This window comes from Oncorhynchus masou, chromosome 21 (assembly GCF_036934945.1).
Source record: "Oncorhynchus masou masou isolate Uvic2021 chromosome 21, UVic_Omas_1.1, whole genome shotgun sequence".
Lineage (NCBI taxonomy): Eukaryota > Metazoa > Chordata > Actinopteri > Salmoniformes > Salmonidae > Oncorhynchus > Oncorhynchus masou.
Genome location: NC_088232.1, coordinates 7,378,861 through 7,403,372, shown reverse-complemented (window position 1 = coordinate 7,403,372; position 24,512 = coordinate 7,378,861). Strand labels below are relative to the sequence as shown.

Below are 24,512 nucleotides of genomic sequence, written 5' to 3'. Positions count from 1 at the left end.
GCAATTGTCTTATTCATGTCATCCAAGTGTACAGCGGTCTTTGAGAAGGGCTCAACACACACACCTCCATAAAGCGGGAGATGGTCTTGATAGCGTCGTCGGTCTCGCCGAACACCTCTCTCCAGGTGTAGGCCGAGCCGGCAGGGCGTTTGTCCTCCGCAGCCTTGGTCAGGAAGCGGGACACATCCTCCACCTTCCACTCTGTGTCAGCCAGACGGTCGTTAAAGAAGCGGGCACTGGCGTTGTTCTGAAGCAGCGTCTAAACAGGAAGGAGGTAACAGGTAGATATAGATTCCGATAGAGATGCCTTATTGGCTGCCTATAATTATTTGTGTAGTGTGGAGCTCTCTCATAAGCATTTCCACCAGTTAATTTTTTTTAAAGACTAATAATATATATATACATATATATGGAAATACAAAAGAGAATAAGACAAAGACACTGTATGGTCTAAACTGTCAATTTTGACCGTTTGTTTTTTGTTCCCTTCATATCCTTCATCCATCCTATCCATTAGCCTGTATCTATTATCAGAGGTGTCCTATCAATACCACTCCCACCACAAAGTACTATGTAATGGTAAGTCAATTTCAAGCCGTTGTGGTTAATGGCCACATTAGCTGGAAGCCACTAAAAATACCACAAGATGAATTGCTATGGAGAAAATGCCTCTGGGAGTTCATTTTTGTCATATATTTTTCATAAATTTTTCGACCACTGTGTGGCACTATGGGACCGGTGATATACATTGCTGGCAGGACCATGGCTATTCTAATAGCATGAGGAGGAGCCATGTTAGGTAGCTACCTCGGTAAGAAACGGAAAGATCATGTCTCCTACAGTTACCTTAAATGAACATGAATTGAATCATGTAATATCGTTGTTGCTTGTCCCTTCCAACTGCATGTCTGATTCTCAAAACGATAAACCCACTGTGTGTACACCGAAAACACTGTCCCCTCTTTTCTAACCCGTTACAACAACAAAAAATAGGAAAGTTCTGAAACTGCAGTAAAAGTGCAGTAACTGCAGTTGCTGTGATATTTTGGACACAGACATTGTAGAATATACTGCACTCTAACTGCAGTTACACTGCAAAATTACTGCAGTTTATTTTGGACGTAGTTTTTGCGGCATTATTATTTAGTTACGATGATGGAAATCTTGTCAATTAATAATAATAAACCACACAGCAAATGATGTATTGCTTTGACTGTCTGAGGGTTCTTTCACTTCAAAGTGCTTGCACTTCAAATGTCCCCCCCCCCCCCTTCATAGCTCTGACTTTGCTGGTAGCTACTTTATTGATGTACTTACTATGACTGTGATATGTGGTCATCCCACCTAGCCATCTCAAGATCAACGCACTAAGACGCTCTGGGTAAATCTAAAAGATCCTTGCTTTCTTTTAGGCTAATAGGAACCATGATCAATATTAGCAGACTCAAACCCTATCAACACTAAAACTATTCACGGAACCTTATTTGCTGTTTTATGTGCTTTTGACATCATGACAACAGATCGACTGTAGCTACTGTATACTATAGGTACAACTGTAAATACTATGAGATCAGATGAGAGTAGAAACTCACCCGAACCAGGTTCATCTCCTCACTGCTCTCTATGAAGGTCCAGATTTTAGGCCTCATCTCCTCCCACATCCCACCCAGGTCCCTCAGGATACCCAGCTCCTGGAACGTCTTGTTCATCTGGGTGAGGGGTGGGGAGAAAGAGAGAGAGAGAGAGATAGGAGAGAGAGAGAGAGAGAGAGAGAGAGAGAGAGAGAATGGAGGGAGATGGTTATAATGGCTGCCTGGCCTCAATGCCGAGTTAGTAGAGAAACATTTATGTGTAGGTTCCTTTTCACGCAGGCTTCTTTGTGTTCCTTCAGTTAGAGTCTCTCACCTCGTGTATGATCCTCTGTGTGGCGGGAGTGTCGGGGGTGTACAGGATCTTTCCCATGAGGAGAGGCTTCAGGGCCCTCCAGATCATCCTGGAGACGGGGCTGGCTTCCAGACTCCTCATCATGCTGTTACAGTACGGAGCTGAGGGGCGGAGGACAGACGGACACAGGTTAGTACCACACCACCGTAGGCTGAGTACCCAGTAGCCTATACACTTTGTAGAGGGTTCGGGTGGCTATCTCTGTGATAACACCAAGGAGGAATACACGGGTGTCCATACATCCTGTATCCCCCCCCCCTAGAGATTCCTTTTTTTTACTATGAAATGATTAACAAAATTGATCCGCGTTTGATACAAGTAAAACTATTAATGAATTGTAGAGCAGGGAGTTGACCCAAGGACTGACTTGAGGTGTTGTCGTAGGCGGACACGGGTTCGTCGTCGCTGCCGTTGCCACCACGGTTACCGAACAGGGCCTTGTAGTTGTTGTCCTCGTACCAGTTGAGCGACTTGATCTTCAGTCCGCCACCCTCGGGGTGGCCACAGACGATACGGGACACGGCCTGGTACATGTGGCTGGGGGAGCCCGTGGCGTTGGCCGTCAGGTAAAGGATCTCGTTACGCATCTCCTTCCAACTCTTCATACTGGCCAGCTAGGGGAAGAGGAGAGGAATATGTACATTTAAGAAAGTATTGAATCTATTGAAACTTCTGAATCATATTATTTAGGATTTTGTCTTGTACCTATTTATTAGAATGTTTACTCGTGTATTTGTGTATTGTGTTCTACTGTGTTTTGTGTATGCGTAAATTAAAGTATTTTCATAGTACAGTAATATGTGTCATGTCAACACATGATTATAACATGTGCCAAAGACATGTTGAGACATGTTTACGCCAACACTCTGACATGTTCTAGAACCAATGTACTGTGTGAGTTCAAAGAGTTAATGAAAGCTATTCCAGGTAGGAGTCCTTGGCTGCAACGGGCCCTGGTCAAAAGTAGTGCACTAAATAGGGAATATGGTGCCATTTGGGAAACAGACTTTGTTAGACATAAGGTGAAAAACACTTGTCCTAACAGCCTGGGACAAATATAGCAACTGTTCTTGTCACACACACTCAATTGGCATGGTAGCCTTGAACATGTTGAAAACATGTGGCTTTTGTGGTCTATTGTGCAATCCCCCTCCCATATTTTCAGTAAAGGATTTTCTAAAAACATTTTAAATACTCAAATCCTTATTCTCCTCAAGTCAACACTACTTGTGAGAATTCTGTGTCCGGCAATAAATTCGAATAGCAACGGGATCACTGTGCACTCCAGGTCAAACATGCCGACAATCCACAAACATTTAAGCCTTCAAAAAAAAAAACTTCACAACTTCTATGAGAGTTGAACTTTTTTAATTTTTTTTAGTGCGGACCCATCACACCTTCATTCGTCTCTGGATTCCCGGGTTATACGCACTAACCACACTTCCGGGAGAGCGCCATGGTCCCCTTCTTGACTGAGTATTGAGCTAATCTGGGTCTTTAGGTGTGAAAGTGAGGTTGGGAAAACCAGGCTGACCTGTGTGCTTGAGAGTGAGACAGGCTCTGGGTGCGCGTATCAGTGTTTGCACAATGGAGAGAAAGAGAGAGTAACCTGTCTAATAGAAGGAGCCACAGTGGACTCACTGCCCAAGCGGCTGGTTATCTTAGAACAACACGGTGAAGACGGTGGACGGAGCTAAAACTAACGCACCTATGCATAACAAGGTCTTTTGTCATTTGAGAACGAGAACGGGTAGGTCAGTCGTTATAACTCAGCATCTTTCTGGAACTATAGATATATGTTGGCTTTATTATCCAACTTCGTTCGATAATATCATGTGACACGTGATTAAATGAAACAGACTGGATATTGTTGCACAGTTCTTGTGGCTTTCTGCCACAAGGAGACGACTTGAGACCCTCCGACACTTAACATATCTTCATTGACGCTGATCCTTTAATAGACAACCCGTTTAGAATGGTGTAATCCCTTAGAACGGTGTAATCGCATAGAACGGTGTAATCGCTTAGAACGGTGTAATCACTTAGAATGGTGTAATCGTTTAGAACGCTGTAATCACTTAGAGCGGTGTAATCGTTTAGAACGGTGTAATCGTTTAGAACGGTGTAATCACTTAGAACAGTGTAATCGTTTCGAACGGTGTAATCGTTTAGAACGGTGTAATCACTTAGAACAGTGTAATCGTTTAGAATAACAAAGACATTCCAGCGAACTATGAGATCCGCTTTCCGCCCTCAGGGTCCGTGATTGCAGCTGATTCCGGGAGCCGCCTCAGCAAGTCACATGCTTCCTCAGCTCCGTCCAAAAACACACAAAGAAAGAAAAAACAGTGCAGCCAGTGGGAGGAGATGGGAGGGAAGGAGGATTTCTCTCCTCTCCACCTCAAGTAGAGCTCTCCGTATACCGTGAGAACCTTGACAGAGAAAGGCCTTGCTCTTTCTCTTTCTGTCTGTCCCTGTCTCTCTGCCTCATGCCCGCGGGCCAGACATATAGCATGCAAACAGGCCGAGTCATTTGAGGAAGGCAGTGTTCTGTTGCAACTCCTCGCACCTCCAGCCTGAAGAGAGGTTACTAAAGGTTATGTGTCAGAGCCGAGGCAGCTCACCGCTAGTCCACAACAAGGCTAACTAAGCTTCTTCCCTCTCACACCAGGGAACATAAGCAGCTAACGGCAAAAAGCTGTGGTTGAGGTAAAATAAGGGTGGAAAAAGTGTATTTTTCAGTTTTTGAGACATTCATACCGGTAGCCTCTCTTGTCTTGTAACATTGCTGCTTGTTTGACTTGTTGAGTAGGGAGGGGATCATTTAATCATTAGTTGAAGGGACATTTCTTTGTCTCTGTCCATGGATTTCCCCTGACATACAGTTCTGCCAGAGAGCGTATGCTAAACACTTCAGTGGGAAAGACCTCGCTTTCCCACAGCTGAAGGCTTCCTTATGTTCCGCCAACTCAGCAGTACTGTGGCTGGAGAGAGGGGAGGTGGAAGGGAGAGCGATTGAGAAGAGGGGGCAGGGGGGCAGAGAGTCTCGTGACTAGGTGATCTATTGTCGTTTGTTCCCCTAGCACATCCTGCTAAGTCTCTTAGCGTTCCCCAGCCATGTACTTTTGTGGACATTCCTTTTGTTTTTTTTTCCTTGAATTTTTTGTTGTTGTACTTTTTTTTTAACCTATTTTTCTCCCCAATTTCGTGATACCCAATTAGTAGTTACAGTCTTGTACCACCGCGGCAACTCCCGTGCGGGAGAGGCGAGGTTCAAGAGCCATGCGTCCTCCAAAACACGACCAAGCCAAGCCGCACTGCCTCTTGACACACAGCTCGCTTTACCCAGAAGCCAGCCGCACCAATGTGTCGGAGGAAACGCCGTACAACTGACGACCGTGTCAGCATGCATGCACCCGGCCATGTCCTGACCTGGACTGGTACCAACTGGACTGCTGACACTAAACAGTCTATTTGTTGTGAAAGACTACCCTTGTGTACAAAATGACAGGGTTACAGCCATTTGAGGCGGCCATTTTGTGAGGGCCAGAGCACCAAGCTAGCTTGTTTATTATTAAGGGGTTGGATTGGTTTTGTTTGCACATTGATGTCCAACGCTGTGTAGCGGAAGGACCTGTTTTTGTCCGACCACTACTACAACTGATGGCTCTCTTAGTGGTTGTTTTCGGCCGACATTCAAATGATTTCACTGATAAGGCAGTTTGCTTCAAAGGTTGTTTAAGATGATCCAAAACAGATGCATACCCAGAAATGTACATCGAAACATACATGTAAGTTTGTGTGTGTGTGTGTGTGTGTGTGTGTGTGTGTGTGTGTGTGTGTGTGTGTGTGTGTGTGTGTGTGTGTGTGTGTGTGTGTGTGTGTGTGTGTGTGTGTGTGCATGTGTGTGTGTGTGTGTGTGTGTGTGTGTGTGTGTCTGACAGACAGTACCTACCTCTACAGCCAGCGCTCCCAAGCTCTCCAGCAGACCGTCGGTTGCCGCGGATACCTTCTGGACGACCTCAGGGTCGGACTTCACGTCCTTCTGTTGTGGGGGAGGAGGATGAGGGAGAACGGGGAGAGAGGGGGTAGGGGGGATAAAAGACATGAGAACAAACACTCTCCAGGGACACTTCAGAGAGGGTTTCCTGTTCAACCTCATCTGTTATTGACTGTCACAAGAGGACAGCTGAAATGTGAGCTGCTGCACACTCACAGCTGACCCCAGACCAGTACTTAGTCGCTAAAGTGGTTCTGAAATGGAACATGATTCCTTATATAGTGCATTATTACATAGGGAAAAGTGTGCCATTTCAGCGCACCTTAGCCACTAAGTACAGGTCTGGGGTCAGCTTTCCTTATAGGTTCAATATTGCTGCGATCCATTGTCCATATTAGTGTACCACTTAGAATGCAAGCCTAATGCAAGGCTTAATTTTATGTGTAGCGGTATGATGTGGATATTGGATCCGGGCCTATTCAGAACAGGGGTTATTTATTCAAACCCCTCGTCTAATATCCCTGATCTGTTTTGTTCGGGAGGGAAACCTATTAGTCGTTTTCAGAACAAATAGTCTCGCTTTTACACCCGCTTGAAATTACGGCTGATTCAGCGGTGCGATATTTCAACAACTATTTATGACATTTCCTCCCGTGTCAGTTGACCATTGCGACAGCGTTTTGCATTGGCATACTGTTCTGTACACTTGGGCACCTTCCAAAAGCTTGTCCCAACAACCGGACTGAGAGTTCTGACTGAGCTAACGAAACTGGGTCAGCTAAAAATGGACCACTCTTTTGTCTGCATCCAAGTGTGACGGTCATCTGAAGTGTAGAGGGATTCTATTCACTGTATTGTTGAAAATGAACTAACTACCTTTTCTTTGTCTTGTGTGTGTGTGTGTGTGTGTGTGTGTGTGTGTGTGTGTGTGTGTGTGTGTGTGTGTGTGTGTGTGTGTGTGTGTGTGTGTGTGTGTGTGTGTGTGTGTGTGTGTGTGTGTGTGTGTGTGTGTGTGTGTGTGTGTGTGTGTGTGTGTGTGTGTGTGTGTCAGTGCCAAAAGTCTATATTCAGACACTTGGCACAACAGGGTTCACAGCCTCCCCAACCCCCATTACAAGAGAGGGACAAGGGACGCATTCATTGTCAATCTAATGTTTTGTGACAGGAACAGGATTTCTTCTTCTTATGCGATAAGAACAGAAACCTTGTACAGAAACAGGGATTGGTAAATCCTGACCCTAAATGGTAATCATACCAGGGAACATGATGTTCTCTTTATTGGAAGAAAGAAGGTTTGCTGTCAGCAGGCTAAATTATCCCGTCATAAAGTGTGTGTGAAAGTGAGTGCAAAATGGAATAGCCTATTCAGTTTGTCTGATTGACCAATCATTTAATAATACATTCATTGAACAAATTAAGATTAGCTAGGTCTATAGCATTGTCTTATTAGGCGTACACTGTTAAATCCCCCAGTGTTAAAGCCCCCAGTGTTAAAGTGTTCAGCGTTAAGTTTTTAAAAGTGTTAGTATTTTAAGTGTTTCTTACCCGTATGGGTTTCAGGAAGTCCAGGTTGGACAGGAAGTGGTCCTGGGCCTTGTTCAGCCAATCAGGGGAGGCCCTGCAGATGATGTCTTGAGTGAGCCGTGACACATTCTTGTCGGAGATGGTCACAAACTCCTCCAGAGAAGTGGTGTTACACATATCTCTAAGATGGACGCCGAAACCTCCAATCAGGACCTGGTAGATAACATTAAATTATATTTCAGGGATCAAGTTCTTGCAGTTGAGAAACGGAAAAAAAAAGTGTTGCGAGGATGTCGGGGGGAATTGTGATTTCATGCTTTAACTGTGACAACTTTCACGATGAATGCCTAGTCAGGAATGATTTGGCAAATATGTTTTGAATCATATATCATCACAGGAAAGCTGTTGTCATGTCACTGCTCGTAGTATTACTGCCTCTAGAGGCATTACCAAACTGTTCTAAAATGTTCCTATGACTCAAACAAAGATGTTTGGGGAACGTTATTTCTAACCTATCAGAAACACTTTGGAAACCCAATATTTTTTCAATTATATTCCAGGAAGATATTTGCTTGTGGAATGACCCATAAATCAAATCAAATTTCATTATTCTACATTTCCACATGGCCATAGCTATCGCACAACATGGTCAACAACTAAACACATGAAAAATGTGCACAGTGCAGCTTTTCAGTCATGCATGGGGAGACTGTCTGTGGAAAAAGGGCAGAGAGAGGGGGGGGGGGACTGATGGGTAATAAAACATCTACAGTGGGGTGGAATACGGTTAATAGATCCACCGCATGCGTGTGAGCCCCTCTCCGCACATGCTCACTGTGAGGCAGACAGAAGATGGAGGAGAGATGGAGGGCGGAGCAAAAGTCATGTGACTACTGCCCTCCAAATACAGACAGTGATGAATATCTGCTGAAACTGAGCTTAATTCTTTTCCCAAAGAAAGAGGATGACATGAGCCACAGACTTGGTTCTCATCCCCCTTTCATTACACGGTGTTACGAGTTCATCCGTCTCGCAGTATATATAGTTACGGTCCGTCCGATACCAGCAAACCAAGGTCATGGCATGTGTGACTGCCTTTTAAAAAGGTACTCGATGTGGTGACAAACGGAGAGATCAGCCTTCTATTTTCTCTTCACACACAGTCAATATGTTTACCTTCTCTAGGTTGAGGTCAGCTTCGACAATCTGCTGGACGGCGTGACGGGATAGGGAGGCGTTGCGATGCAGGAACGACGATAAGGTTTCCTTATCACGGAGAAAGTCCTTCAGCTTGAAACCTGGTATGGGATGATGGGAATACACATTCAACAGACTGCCTAGGAACACTGCGCTGCATGATTAGAAACAAATCTATTTAAAAAATGACAGAAATATGTTTTTACGGATAGAATTGTAATTTAGCATCGAAACTCATCATCTTGAATAGAGAAATTATAGTCTATTATTTGGGGAAACTCCAAATACACAGTGTTACTTGGGTGAAAACTGTAAATTCCTCAATACTATGGTATAATAGAAATATTATACTAATATACTGGCATGGACAGAATGGAGTGATACAGTGAGGGGGAGACATATCATGGACACAGTCTACCCCGCTCAGGGGGCTATTGTGTTCACTGGGTCAGAACATTCCAGAGAAGTCATCTCCTCTTAAAAACCAGTTGAAGTCAGCTCAGCACTCTACTGCTTCGCACTCCGCATCTGGGGTTACTCTAGGGCGTTCCACTTTGGCCCAAATACTGGGCGAGAGTACTGGGCTCCTCACTTTTCACTCTGTCCCGTCCCTGCCTTCCCACCTTGAATTGGAAATATCCTTACTTAAACGTTAGTTAGCACAGTGACAAGAGTAGCTGCCGGATACATGGTAAAGTAGGAGCATTACCACTTGGGGGGTGGGGTGGGGCCTACTAGAAGGGAGTGTTACTCATAACTAGGGCCAAAGAGTTTTTCTTGATCAGAACCCTTACCCTATACTCTTAGAAACAAGTTATACCTAGAACTTTGTCTGTCCCTGTAGGAGAGCCATTTTGGGTTCCAGGTAAAACTCAACTGTTTACACGATCTAGACAGGAAACACTTAGCTGCCCCAGAGGCTCCTGGGAGCAGGTCAAGGGGGACGTGGTGTGTGTTGTAGAGACATCCCCAGAGCATAGAGACGACCCCAGAGCAAATAACCAGGGAGTGGTAATGAGCTCTAATCATCCTGACTTCAGGAAACAAGAGACTGGACTAACAAGAGCACTGAGTGAGAGTACTGCCATGAAAGACCAGAGGGATAGCCCCAAAAGGCACCGTCTATCTGCACTTGGGTCCTAACTACTGAGTGAGAGTACAGCCATACAAGAAAGAGGGATAGCCCCAAATGGTACCGTCTATCTGCACTTGGGTCCTAACTACTGAGTGAGAGTACAGCCATACAAGAAAGAGGAATAGCCCCAAATGGTATCGTCTATCTGCACTTGGCTTAGGTGGTTAGTATGCTGTGTCTTTGACCTACCAAAACAATAACAAGTAGGCTACAACAATACGAGACAGACTGCCACCCAGGCTTGTCACTACTTGCTCTGGCTTCTGGTGAAAAAATACTTTATAGACATGAGGAGACATATGTTTAACATGTTCCCAAACCTCTCTGACTCAACAAACAACCTACAATCAGTCAAACAAAATGGCCGCCTTTGCCAAGCGTGACAAATGACAGTTGGCTCCAGATCATTTCAGGTTGATAGAAGAAGTGGAACAAACGTACTGACTGAGAGGGTCGTGGTCACCTGAGGCCCGAACGACCCGCCCTGTTTCCTATAGGGATCTGATCAAAAGTAGTGCACTATATCGGGACACAGAAGATGATGGTCCTGACTGACTGAGTCTAATAACCAGAGAGAAGGAAGGTGCCTGTGGTGTTATTCAACAGAACAAAAATGGGAAATGAGAGTCGGACTGATTTGGAACTTGACCGACCGAAAGGGGGGGGACAAACAATGTGGGACACTAGGCAAGCCAGAACTCTTTGAGAAGGAGAATTGTACGTGCGCACGTCCGTGCGTCAGTGGGAAGAGAGCCGAGAGGAGTTTAGAGACCTTCGAAAGAACAAACGACCCACCTAGGAAACCTTTCAGTCAGTCAGTCTGGCTGACACATCAACCCATTACATTAAAACTAGTCTGGGTTACAAACCCAAAAAGACAAACGCAAGCAGCAGCATATCGATGTCTAGCATATAAAACATACAGCCAAGTGAGAGAAGAGTAAAGTGGATATATTTCATGAATAAGATTAAAGTGCTTCCTTGTGACACGAGGCACTAATTCTAATTCTAGCGTCAACATGAACTTTCTCCCCTTTGACGTAACCCTTAGAGAGGGTCGATGCAGAGCTGTGATCTGCTCCTTGACTCCTTTTAAACACTGAAGTAACCAATTGTAACACTGGTTGCTTTTAAGTCCTGATATTCAAACTGGTATTTTTAACACAGATACATTTCTCCACGTTTGGCCAGATTGTTCACGTGACTTGTTTTATTTGCATACAACATAATTATGCTGGAATTAGCTATTCCACAATAGTGTTTGACACAGTCTTCATGACCTGAATATCTCAGGTAATATCTTAACTAGGCTCTGGAAGGAAGCCTCGGTGAGAAGTTATACTGCAAGAGAAGATTGACGATAAATGCATGTTGGAGGGGGAATGTGAAATACTACTCAGACCAAAGTGGGGTCAGTGAGTTCTGTTTTTAAGCGATTAATCTTTTAGTGGTAGGCCTATGTTAGTCTCTGAACTACTCTTTTCTCAATGTAAAATAGTGATAGTATGGTTACCACAGACAGCTCATTTATGCTCCTTTATGTAATAATGATAATAATAATAATTTGCTCGCTCTAAAATGTGTCAGCTTGATAGTTTAACAGTGGTGTTAGCATTAGCCTTGATGGTTTAACAGTGGTGTTAGCGTTAGCCTTGATGGTTTAACAGTGGTGTTAGTGTTAGCCTTGATGGTTTAAACACTTCTTTGGGAAGTGGGGGGCAGCATTTTCACTTTTAGATGAATAGCGTGCCCAGCGTAAACTGCCCCCTACTCAGTCCCAGATGCTAATATATACATATTATTATTAGTATTGGATAGAAAACACTCAGAAGTTTATAAAACTGTTTGAATGATGTATATGAGTATAACAGAACTCATATGGCAGGCAAGCACCTGAGAAAAAATCCAAACCGGAAGTGGGAAATCTGAGGTTTGTCGTTTTTGAACTCAGCCCCTATCGAACACACAGTGGGATATCGGTCATCTTGCACTTCCTAAGGCTTCCACTAGATGTCAACCATCTTTAGAACGTTGTTTCAGGCTTCTACAGTGAAGGGGGGCCGGATGAGAGCTGTTTGACTAAGGGGGTCTGGCAGCAGCCTCGTTCTCAGTCACGCGCATTTCACATGAGAGGTAGCTCTCGTTCCATTGCTTTTCTACAGACAATGGAATTCTCCGGTTGGAACATTATTTAACATTTATGATAAAAACATCCTAAAGATTGGTTCTTTACTTAGTTTGACAAGTTTCTACGACCTGTAATATAACTTTTTGAACTTTTCGTCCGACTGGATCTGAACGCGCGTTTGGATTTGTTTACCAAACACCCTAACAAAAGAAGCTGTTTGGACATAATTGATGGGCTTTATGGAACAAATATTTATTGTCGAACTGGGATTCCTGGGAGTGCATTCTGATGAAGATCATCAAATGTAATTGAATATTTATAATGCTATTTCCGACTAATGTTGACTGAGCAACATGGCGGATATTTCTTTTGGCTGTTTTGGGCTCTGAGCGCCGTACTCAGATTATGCTTTTTCCGCAAAGTTAACAAATAAATCTGACAGCGGTTGCATTAAGGGGAAGTTTGTCTATATTTCTATGTATAACACATGTATTTTCATCAACATTTATAATGAGTATTTCTGTAAATCCATGTGGCTCTGCAAAATCAATGCGTGTTTTGGAACTACTGAATGTAACACGCCAATGTAAAATTTGATTTTTGGATATAAATATGCACTTTACCGAACAAAACATACATGTATTGTGTAACATGAAGTCCTATGAGTGTCATCTGATGAAGATCATCAAAGGTTAGTGATTAACTTTATCTATATTTGTGCTTTTTGTGACTCCTCTCTTTGGCTGGAAAAATGGCTGGGTTTTTTTGTGACTTGGTGGTGACCTAACATAATAGTTTGTGGAGCTTTCGCTGTAAAGCATTTTTGAAATCAGACACTGTGGCTGGATTAATGTGAATTTATATTAAAAATGGTGCCTAATACTTGTATGTTTGAGAAATTTGATTTATGAGCTTTCTGTTGATTTGTATTTGGCACCCTGCAATTTCATTGGCTGTTGGCGAGGAACACCGTTCCCAGACAGGTTAATTAACAGTGGTGTTAGCGTTAGCCTTGATGAGGTGACATGAGGCTCATCCAGCAGCTGATGTTACCTAATTAGGGAATTCAACCAAAATAATTCAATTAATGGTCAATGTCAGTTGTACGTTGAAATATGACATTGGTATAATGTTAATTCAACGTGTTTTGCCCAGTGGGTAGGTAATATGTATGGCAGATATGTACGTAGGGGTGTGGGGACTGGGACACCTCAGGACTCATGCAAGGGAAAGACACAATCATCAACCTGATTTCCTCAAAGACCTTTCCCCCCCTCTTCCTGGGCCAAAGTCATGACAGCCCCATGTATTTTCCACTCTGGAAAATGGCAGCTCAGCAAGAGCCAAAAGCTAACATTACAGCATCCATTAAATCTGTGGAGCAGTGTGCAGAAGTTTATTTTCAATGGTATTCCGTTTTTTTCCTGCTGGTAATACGATTACTTATTCGCCATCTAAAATGAGATGGACAGTCACGTGAGGGGAGACCAGAGCACATAATGACCCTCAAACAGGATGCAGACACATTCCAAGCCCGGGGTTGGTCCAGTTCAGACACAGAGATAGCAGTCAGAACATTGAAGGGCCAGTTAGTTTAAATCTGTATCCTGTTGTGATGGGTGAGCCCAGGGAGGTCTTCCTGCTAAAAGAGTTAGAACAGGACAGGGGCACTGCCCCCTGGTTGGCCCAGCAGCAACCTCCCCACCCAAGGACTGGCATGGACTGATTACACCAATGCTATGCCACCCATAGAAATTGAATTACTAGAAGGGACAAAGCCTGGTCCCATATTTGTTTTTGCCATCTAGCCAACTCCCAGCAGATCTGGGACCATACTAACAAAGCCCCTCAGACCACCACGCTTTTGAATGGATCACTCATGAATCGTAGAACAATCAATGAATCGTTTGACTGGAATGAGAACGTCCATTCTAATAACTCTATTTCTATGCTGCCAACATGCACCCATTGCACTCCATTACGAGCCAAACGGCCCCATTTGATTAGGAGCTGTATGGTCGCCAGTAATCTGCTTTTCTTCGCATTAGGAATTTGGGGTTTCATGGAGGCCATTAAAATCTAAGCATGCCATTTGCTCTGAACTCTCTGCACCGTACGGCCCCAGGAAAACGAGGACTTCCCCATCAAACAAGTCTCAAGTTCAGTACTATGTGCTTCAAATCAACAGCGTGTGCCCTACGTCTATAGCTATGAGGCATGTACAGATAGGTGATCATACATACCTACTGAAAAACTAGGCTAATCAAACTCAGATCAGTATGCGTGCTATGCGTCTATTGCTCAGGGCCTATGTACGCAGGTGGGCACAGGCTTAGGATCAGAATCAGTAACATCACATACGAACATATTCAATCAATCCCTATCTCAGTCTGCTGTTCCCACATGCTTCAAGAGGGCCACCATTGTTCCTGTTCCCAAGAAAGCTAAGGTAACTGAGCTAAACGACTACCGCACCATAGCACTCACTTCCGTCATCATAAAGTGCTTTGAGAGACTAGTCAAGGACCATATCACCTCCACCCTACCTGACACCCTAGACCCACTCCAATTTGCTTACCGCCCAAATAGGTCCACAGACGATGCAATCTCAACCACACTGCACACTGCCCTAACCCATCTGGACAAGAGGAATACCTATGGGAGAATGCTGTTCATCGACTACAGCTCGGCATTTAACACCATAGTACCCTCCAAGCTCGTCATCAAGCTCGAGACCCTGGGTCTCGACCCCGCCCTGTGCAACTGGGTACTGGACTTCCTGACGGGCCGCCCCCAGGTGGTGAGGGTAGGCAACAACATCTCCACCCCGCTGATTCTCAACACTGGGGCCCCACAAGGGTGCGTTCTGAGCCCTCTCCTGTACTCCCTGTTCACCCACGACTGCGTGGTCACGCACGCCTCCAACTCAATCATCAAGTTTGCGGACGACACAAGAGTAGTAGGCTTGATTACCAACAACGACGAGACGGCCTACAGGTAGGAGGTGAGGGCCCTCGGAGTGTGGTGTCAGGACAATAACCTCACACTCAACGTCAACAAAACTAAGGAGATGATTGTGGACTTCAGGAAACAGCAGAGGGAACACCCCCCTATCCACATCGATGGAACAGTAGTGGAAAGGATAGTAAGTTTTAAGTTCCTCGGCATACACATCACAGACAAACTGAATTGGCCCACTCACATAGACAGCACCGTGAAGAAGGCGCAGCAGCGCCTCTTCATCCTCAGGAGGTTGAAGTAATTTGGCTTGTCACCAAAAGCACTCACAAACTTCTACAGATGCACAATCGAGAGCATCCTGGCGGGCTGTATCACCGCCTGGTACGGCAACTGCTCCGCCCACACTACCCTCTCCAGAGGGTAGTGAGGTCTGCACAACGCATCACCAGGGGCAAACTACCTGCCCTCCAGGACACCTACACCACCCGATGTTACAGAAAGGCCATAAAGATCATCAAGGACAACAACCACCCGAGCCACTGCCTGTTCACCCCGCTATCATCCAGAAGGTGAGGTCAGTACAGGTACATCAAAGCTGGGACCGAGAGACTGAAAAACAGCTTCTATCTCAAGGCCATCAGACTGTTAAACAGCAACCACTAACATTGAGTGGCTACTGCCAACACACTGACTCAACTCCAGCCACTTTAATAATGGGAATTGATGGGAAATGATGTAAAATATATCACTAGCCACTTTAAACAATGCTACCTAATATAATGTTTACATAACCTACATTATTCATCTCATATGTATACGTATATACTGTACTCTATATCATCTACGGCATCTTTATGTAATACATGTATCACTAGCCACTTTAACTATGCCACTTTGTTTACATACTCATCTCATATGTATATACTGTACTCGATACCATCTACTGTATCTTGCCTATGCTGCTCTGTACCATCACTCATTCATATATCTTTATGTACATGTTCTTTATCCCCTTACACTTGTGTGTATAAGACAGTAGTTTTGGAATTGTTAGTTAGATTACTTGTTGGTTATTACTGCATTGTCGGAACTAGAAGCACAAGCATTTCGCTACACTCGCATTAACATCTGCTAACCATGTGTATGTGACAAATAAAATTTGATTTGATTTGAGAAACAAACATAAAATGTGATGTCATACAGTATATAAACAATACGTACAAATGTATAAATCAGCGTAAATGTATGGACAGTGCATCAACAAAAAGGTTATCCATGCACATCCCACTGGGCACAGATGGAATTTCAACACCTAGTTTTCATTTATATTTGGTTGAGTTGTCAACTAACGTGAATTCAACATGAAATCAACAAGAAAAATGTTACCATGTCGTTGAATTTAAGCTAAAAGTTGAGTGAAAAAAGACAAAATTCCCGTACGTTGATGACTTTTTGCAAATCCAATCATTTTACCACATTGATTCAACATCCTCACTTTGCATTTCGTTGTTGAAATGACATGGAAACAACGTTGATTCAACCAGTTGGTTGCCCAGTGGGATGCATCTTTAAGTCTGTAGCTCAGGGTCTATGTACTGTGATCTGTCCTACCTGCCGTGTTGCTCTGTAGTTTCCCCAGAGCCCGCACCAGAACTTTGTAGCCCTCGAAGCTCTTGTCATTCTGGCTGTAGAGGAGGATCTTCTTGGCATCAATGAACAGACGGGAGATTCTGTGTTTCATAGAGAGACGATTAGATTATTATTTCAAATGTTTTAATGTCTTAGCTTACATTGTTTACTTGGTTGTTTGTCACAGACATGACTAATCAAATCATTCTATCAAATCAGTCAATGTTAAAGTTCTTAAAAAGGGTCAGTTTTCCGGGATGAACTTACATAGAATCGTTGAAGTTGCCCACCAGCCCTGGGCTCTCTCCTGGTGTGGGGTGGCGGAAGCAGGGGTTGTTGGCGTTACAGATGATCCCTTGTACCCAGGGCAAGGTGCCCGCCGAGGGCATGGCCTTGTTGGGGAAATGGCCTGGAGGGGGACAAATAGGGAAGGTCAATGATCGACACCGCTCTACGTCACAATATCTCCCTATGTAGCTGCCCAGATGGCCACTGAAGTCAAATGATTATGTTGAGTAAATGGGGTACTTCAGTCAGTCCCCCAACATTTCACAATGGCAGAGCAAGGAGGACTGAGTGAAACTCCATTTCAGCTTGGCTCAATTCAGAAGATCGAAAATAACAGCCAGGCGGACATCTTGGTTTAGCAAGAGTACAGTACAACGGGGGACCTCGCGTGGGCACGGATTCCTCGTGTACTCTTGAGGAACTGTGTTGTCTAACAGAGAGGCCAAGGCTGCGTCCCAAACGGCACCTTATTCCGCAAGTGCTCTGGCCAAAAGTACTGCACTAATTTGGGAAATAGGGAGCCATCTGGGACGGAGACCAAGAGAGATGTGAGGGGGGGGGGGGGTTAATAATTGCCTCAGTGAACCACATGACTCATGTGACCGTTGGATCGACATTCACTTTCAGTGACGAGCCAAAAAGAGGTTATAAGCAAACCGTTATCTGCTGCTGTACAGTAGCCCAGCAGATTGTGAGGCAATCAAATAGAGTAGGACTATTTAGCGTGACCCAGTCCTGAGGTCAATACTGTTGAGTTCAATGGGTGAAATCTAGTATTACTATCTACGGACGAGTTGACTAGAGTTGACAGGTTTGACCATCAACAAAATGGTGACATGCACATTCTGCTAAACAGCATGTTACAGAAGTATTCCCGTTTTCCTTTTTTGTCAATGTGTGTGTGTGTTTGTGTGGATCTGACAAGCCTTTGTAGTAACACTTGAATAGTTATTTCACATTCCACCGTTATGGTATCATACAGTGAGTTTAATAGCCTAACCTACTGGCCTGCTATCCAACCGACACTGAGTGGGCAAAACATTTTGAACACCTGCTTTGTCCATGACATAAACTGCCCAGGTGAATCCAGGTGAAAGCTATGATCCCTTATTGATATCACTTGTTAAATCCATTTAAAAATCAGTGTAGATGAATGGGAGGAGAAGGGTTAAAGAAGGATTTTTAAGCCTTGAGACAATTAAGACATGGATTGTGTGTGTGTGCCATTCAGAGGGTGAATGGGAAAGACAAAATATGTAAGTGCCTTTGAACGGGGTATGGTAGGTACCAGGCGCACTGGTTTGAGTGTGTCAAGAACTGCAACGCTGCCGGGATTTCCACGTTCAACAAGAACGTGTATCAAGAATGGTCCACCACCAAAAGGATATCCAGCCAACTTGACACAACTGTGGGAAGCATTGGAGTCAACTTGGGCCAGCATCCCTGTGGAACACTTTCAACACCTTGCAGGGTCCATGCCCAATTCATTTAAAGGGGGTGCAACTTAATATTAGACATCCGTTCCTAATGTTTTGTACACACAGTGTATATCTGTATTATACAGGAGGGCAAAGGCATAGCCTTCTGACCTGGTGAAATACAGTATGTACGGGTGAATTTCGGGTGAATTTTGCAATAATTCAATTTCATTTGGTGCTCTGATTTTACCGAGAGAATCAATTCCATTTTAGCTTCTAACTTTAGCTTCTAACTCAAAGTTGAGAATATATTATCTGTGTAAGTAACAAACTGTTCCCAGAGCTGTTATTGTGTAATACAGGCCAGCGGGTCAATATATCAAATATTGACCTACCGAGTTGGATATTGACCAACTGATTGGGATGTTTTTAAGAAAACTGTATAGAAGGAAGACCTTGGCTTGGGACGAGAAATGGCAGGTAAGGACATTAATGTACTCTTCTCTGCATTGACATTTATTGGGCAATAAAACATTTTTTCTTCCTTTCCAGTAGGCCTATGGAACATTTCCACATGTTCACACAGCCCACTATTTTTTCCCCCCTTATCCATTGTTCTAGAATAACTAAATCCATTGGGACACATTTCTTGTGGGAATCTCCTGCCTTCCACTGTTCTGTTGTGACTATCTGTCTTTGATACGAACAGTAATGTCCTTTAAAAATGATGAGCTCTCGCTTTCCCTGAAGTATCTTTTGTCTGTATTGCTTTGCTTTCCAAAGAGTCTTGGAGTCAATAAACACTAGTGGCCAATGATGTAAAGGACAACTGTCGAGCATCCTGTTGTCCTCCATCTTGTGATCTGACTCATCGAACTACAAAGAATGAGAAACGGGAACAAATGATGACAGGAAACAGCATTTGGACCAAATGTCATGAGACCTCTAGTGCGTCACTACTTACCCTTGAATTGCCTCATTATAACTGAGTGAATAAATCACCATAAACAAGGCTAGATTTGAGTCAATTTGAACTATTCAAATTCTAAAAGCTTTATTGTCCTTCAGATGTACATAAAACAGAAAATCGTCTTTCACAGGCTAATACATTGTGATTTCAGGCACTCAGTGTATGTGTAGGCTACTTACACTCATGTTGCTCGTAGGGCGGGTAATGCATCCTCACAGATATGAGGATGAAGAAGATGAAGAGCGGCCATATTATCTCGATAATTAGCTGGAGCTGAAAGGGAAGTTCAGAAGGTCGATGAGAGGCTGATAAACTCAGTCAGGACAAACAGCATTCAAACAGTGAAACTAATGCCATAGTAAGGATGTCTGGTCTCCCTACAGAACAACCCATTTGGAGATTTCAATCATACAATCATGTGTTGTTTATTTGGGGCAAAACAGCAGATAAGGAGGAATCTTTGAACCTGAAATTGTTTGCAAAGTAGGGTGGCCATGGATGTAACAAATATTTGACGCAAAAAATGTATTGAATGTTTCAGTGTCCTAGAGCAGTGGTTCCCAACCAGGGGTACTTGGCCTACCTACAAGGGGATACTTCAGGGGTACTCCGGATAGAGCAAAATCCACATGGTGATACAATAACCAAAAAAGGTTGGGAACCACTGTCCTAGAGTAGACAACCCACCTCTAAGCGTTCTTTGTGTACTTTAGTCTACAATCCAGGTTACCAATTTCTTGACTATATTGGATGGGTCATTTTGATTCTAAATGAGACATTTCCTCAATTACAATTAAAATCTAGGATCCCCTTTAGAATGGACTGGTCCTGCTTTACAATGGAAGTGGGTCATTCCACAAACCACTATGAGGGAGTCAGGCAGCCATTAAGGGGTTTATCAGCTGTTGGCAAATATATTATAATCTTTATCCTAGCTAAGACTGGGAGTGGAAAGGGAGAAGGGTTGGTTGGGTGGACATATGTCCACAACAGCTGCTGTCCTCCCAGCCCCATCCTCACAGAGCATTGGTCAGATGGAGGCTGGGGATCTGTTCTATAAATGTATCTTGTTCTTAGATTCTTCTGAGAGATTTTGAGGTTTAACAGTTTGGTGACATGATAAGGCGACGGTGTAATTTAAAATGTTCCAGAATCCAAACCTTTTTTTGCGGAAATGTGTACTTGAGAGAGCACTTAAAACTCCATCACCACATTGACGCCCTGCTACGTTGATGTCATCGACGGTCTGAACATCCTCAATGATTCAAAGGATAAATAAAGTCCATTCAACGGTGTTTCACAATCTCATTCCTTTTACCAATAAATAGAAGATGCTATTCTTTGTGTGAACTGGCCACACAAATGACAATAGTAACACATTGTATTTCTACTAAACCTTGTAACCACTAAAGCTTAATATTGCACTTTGCCCCAACAACTTTCATTGACATGCTCCCCTTATCTCAAAGAATCTACGTGGGGTTGATGGACTTTTATTTTGTAGTAGCTACTTACTGTCTGTCTCCGTCTGTAGGTGAAATTCTTCCACAGCAGTAAGCCCAGTTGAGTAGAGATGGCCATCTCGCCTCAGGGACCTATGCTACAGCCGTCCAGCTCCCAACTGCAGAGCACAGTGACAACACAGTGAGACTCGGGGACCTTTTCCTACTGCTTTTGAGCTTCCAACTGCAGACACGCAGCACAGTGAGACCAGAGAAGCAGGCTGTTTGAGTCCACTGGACACCTCGCCACTCATAGGTCAAAGTCCAACCAAATATAACCATCAGATTCCCCAATGGATACTAGACTGTATTAACCAATCGGGGCAGTTTTTACTCGTGCACTGGTGGCATTTCCAGAATTGAGAGATTCAGTGTCTGTTACAACAACAAAAAAACACACACACAAGGACTTTTGGATTTACAAACAGTCAGTGGATACTCGGCAAGTGAAGGTGTGGCACCCACACAATATAACACAAAAAATACTAATATCTAAACTACCAGATGTTCTCATAACATGACATTTCAATTCAATCCAGCAATTGCAATACAGAAATTAACAATCCCTATAATTGCATGAGGCGAATGCTGTTACTATTTATCTAATTATATAGCCAGCTGTATTATTAAATACTTTCAGATGCAACAGAGTTCTTAGGACATGAATGGGTCTCTGTGTGGCTCAGTTGGTAGAGTGCTGGTGCATGCAATGCCAAGGTTGTGGGTTTGATTCCCATGGGGGACCAGAATGCAATGAAAAAATTTGCACTCACAAGGGTAAGTCGCTCAGGGTGAGAGTGTACTTTTAATGTAGTCCTTTTAGTCTGAACTTGCCATTCAATCACTTTTGGGGAGGCTGGTGGCCTAGTGGTTAGGGCGTTGGACTAGTAACCGAAAGGTTGTAAAATCAAATCCCGGAGCTGACGAGGTAAAACAAGGCAGAACGACAGGCTGTCATTATATAAAAATTATAAAATTATATTTAAAAAAAATGTCTTTAACTGACTTGCCTAGTTAAATAAATGTATAATGATGGCGATGCAACAAGCTCTCAAACAATTGGAATGTCTATTCTCGAGACGAATGAAGGACCAGCAGGCTACGCAGGTAACATTTCATTTCATGCCTGGGTGGATGGATAGCCTATTCAAAAGATGTAATTTGGCAAAATCGGTATGATCGTCTACCTCCGGGCCCGGCATAATAAAAACAGATGTTCTAATGAACAGATCGTGTATTGGTTACATTGGAAGTCGTTGTTTTTTTAGGTTGTTTTTCCATCAGCTTCAACGCATACCATAACAAACCACTACAGTAGGCCTAGAAGTTGTAAACAACCGCCTCTGCAAATTAATCAATGCGGGTGCCTGGTGCAGAGTTGCTCTAGGATAATGCCATTCCATATGATGATCATATTTTTTTAATCCAAATTAGTCAATGCGATTGCCTTTTTATCCAATTGCCTGTTATGGTCTCAAAACATTGCAAAAATCATTCAGAATATGAACATCTTACAAAGGCTAAAATAACAAAATTATGCAATGCTTTGATGAAACAGGCTATGAAAAAAAACGAATGAATAACAATATGACAACCACTATGGTCAACGATGGATCGACAAAAAAACATAATTGCAAAACCCGTTTGGTAAACATCTCCTTCCTTAACTACAACATCAAGCCTGAATCAATGAATCAGAAAAAAATCATTCATTAAAACAATAACATAATTTCACTATAAAAACAAGTACACAATCTAAGACGTTACATTCTATAATTGTAATCGAATGTCAACCATGTCAGTGCAATATAATTATCGTAATAATTTCAGAACTTCATGCTGGATGTTTCATTGTTTCAAGAGGAAGGGGTTACTTTCGGTCATTCAGCGTAGCGCAGACTCTTCCATACAATGAACAGCAACAGATGATGTAGCCCATACACTGTATTCATCAAACACAATACGGTAATATGCGATAAAGGACATCAAATACACGACCCACAGTTTGTCATCTTACCCATCCTACCAAAAACCTCATAAATGCATAAGTTATTCAATACATTTGATTAAGGATAAACACTGGAAATCATGTGCTGATTGTTTTGAACAATGTCGCGTACTATACAGGCGCGGAGGCAAAGATGCGCTTTTGTTTTGAAAAGATTTACAGACTGAATCAAACAACCATATACATCCGCAACCATATACATCCGTTCTGTACATATCAAATAATAAAGTTCCTTTAGGATGATGCATGACACAATGCATATCACCCACAGAGCCACTTAACAAAGAAACAACAAAAACGAATAAAGAAAAACAACCGACCTTTTCCCCTAATGCTGCGAAATTCCAATTCTTCAATGTTCATCAAATATAATTCCTTGAATTGGAAAATGTACAATGGACGCTTTTGTATTCGCCTTTTCACGACCGTTATTGTCTTCGCTGCTCTGTATCTGGTTCTAACAGAACTGCTTTTTTTCTCCTCCAAGCTTTTATAGGGGCAGCCAAGGCAGCCGCTTTCGGAAGAGGAAAGGTAACTCGCGGTCAAAAGGATCCAAGGCTGGTTGTGTTGCTGTCTCCTTAAACGGGACGCACGTGTAGAGTAAAAAAAACAGCTCTTAAGAGGGCTACGGCGCCCTATACATATTTATTTCGGTATTGAATCCGTCCATGCAATGTATATAATCATTTTATGATTGTCTAATTGTTATATCTGTATAATAGCCTAATTTGTGGTTGAAAACAAGTGCTCAGTCTTGTCAGTGGGCATTGGGGACATAATCGAGTCCAATAAATACCAATATTCTATGACAGACTCTAAATGTAGGTTCAATCTGAAGACATATCATTTCACACACTTTATAAAAATAGAATTCTGTTTTATCCTTTTGAAATATAATTCTATATTGTTTGAACTTCAGATTTAACGTCCATTTAGAGTCTGTCATAGCATATTGATATTTATTGACCCAAAGACCATTACACCTCAGTGACTTTGACTAAACAGTAACTAGACACACAAGCTTGATGACCAGGTTCAGTGGTTAACTAACGACAGAATACTGTTCAACGAGCTGCATTCAGGGCTTCGGGAAACAGCAGAGGGTGCACCCCCATATCTACATTGACAGGACTGCAGTGGAGAAAGTGGAAAGCTTCAAGTTCCTTGGCGTACACATCACTTAAAAACTGAAATGGACCACCCACACAGACAGGAGGCTAAAGAAATTTGGCTTGTCAATTAAAACCCTCACAAACTTTTACAGATGCACAATTGAAAGCATCCTGTCGGGCTGTATCACTGCCTGGTATGGCAACTGCAGCACCCACAACCGCAAGGCTCTCCAGAGGGTGGTGCGGTCTGCCCAACGCATTACTGGGGGCAAACTACCAACCCTCCAGGACACCTACAGCCCCCGATGTCACAGGAAGGCCAAAGAGATCATCAAGGATATCAACCACCTGAGCCACTGCCTGTTCACCCCGTTATCATCCAGAAGGCGAGGTCAGTACAGGTGCATCAGAGCTGGGACCGAGAGACTGAAAAACAGCTTCTATTTCAAGGCCATCAGACTGTGAAACAGCCATCACTAGCACATTAGAGGCTGCTGCCTATAGGCATAGACTAGAAATCACTGGTCACTTTAATGTTTACATATCTGGCATTACTCATCTCATATGTCTATACTGTATTCTATACTATTCTACGGTATCTTCGTCACTTAATGTTTTACATATCTTGCATTACTCATCTCATATGTATATACTGTATCTTAGTCACTTAATGTTTACATATCTGGCATTACTCAT

At 43.2% G+C, this 24,512-nt stretch overlaps 1 protein-coding gene across 6 annotated transcripts in view; it reads right to left on the bottom strand.

Moving 5' to 3' along the window:
- The window catches only part of LOC135507736 (phospholipid-transporting ATPase ABCA1-like), a 41,916-nt gene extending 18,737 nt beyond the window's left edge, over window positions 1-23,179 (bottom strand). For all 6 annotated transcript variants that reach the window (XM_064927341.1, XM_064927343.1, XM_064927342.1 and 3 more), the window contains exons 1-12: window positions 23,025-23,179; window positions 20,710-20,815; window positions 19,374-19,467; window positions 16,786-16,927; window positions 16,501-16,619; window positions 8,645-8,766; window positions 7,490-7,681; window positions 5,900-5,989; window positions 2,312-2,558; window positions 1,906-2,045; window positions 1,593-1,709; window positions 65-259 (exon numbers count right to left, since the gene is read on the bottom strand). In XM_064927341.1, the coding sequence (XP_064783413.1) occupies window positions 65-259; window positions 1,593-1,709; window positions 1,906-2,045; window positions 2,312-2,558; window positions 5,900-5,989; window positions 7,490-7,681; window positions 8,645-8,766; window positions 16,501-16,619; window positions 16,786-16,927; window positions 19,374-19,467; window positions 20,710-20,775 (1,524 nt within the window). In that variant the 5' untranslated portion in view covers window positions 20,776-20,815; window positions 23,025-23,179. The remainder of the gene's footprint in view (window positions 1-64; window positions 260-1,592; window positions 1,710-1,905; window positions 2,046-2,311; window positions 2,559-5,899; window positions 5,990-7,489; window positions 7,682-8,644; window positions 8,767-16,500; window positions 16,620-16,785; window positions 16,928-19,373; window positions 19,468-20,709; window positions 20,816-23,024) is intronic.
- Window positions 23,180-24,512: the final 1,333 nt, after the last annotated feature.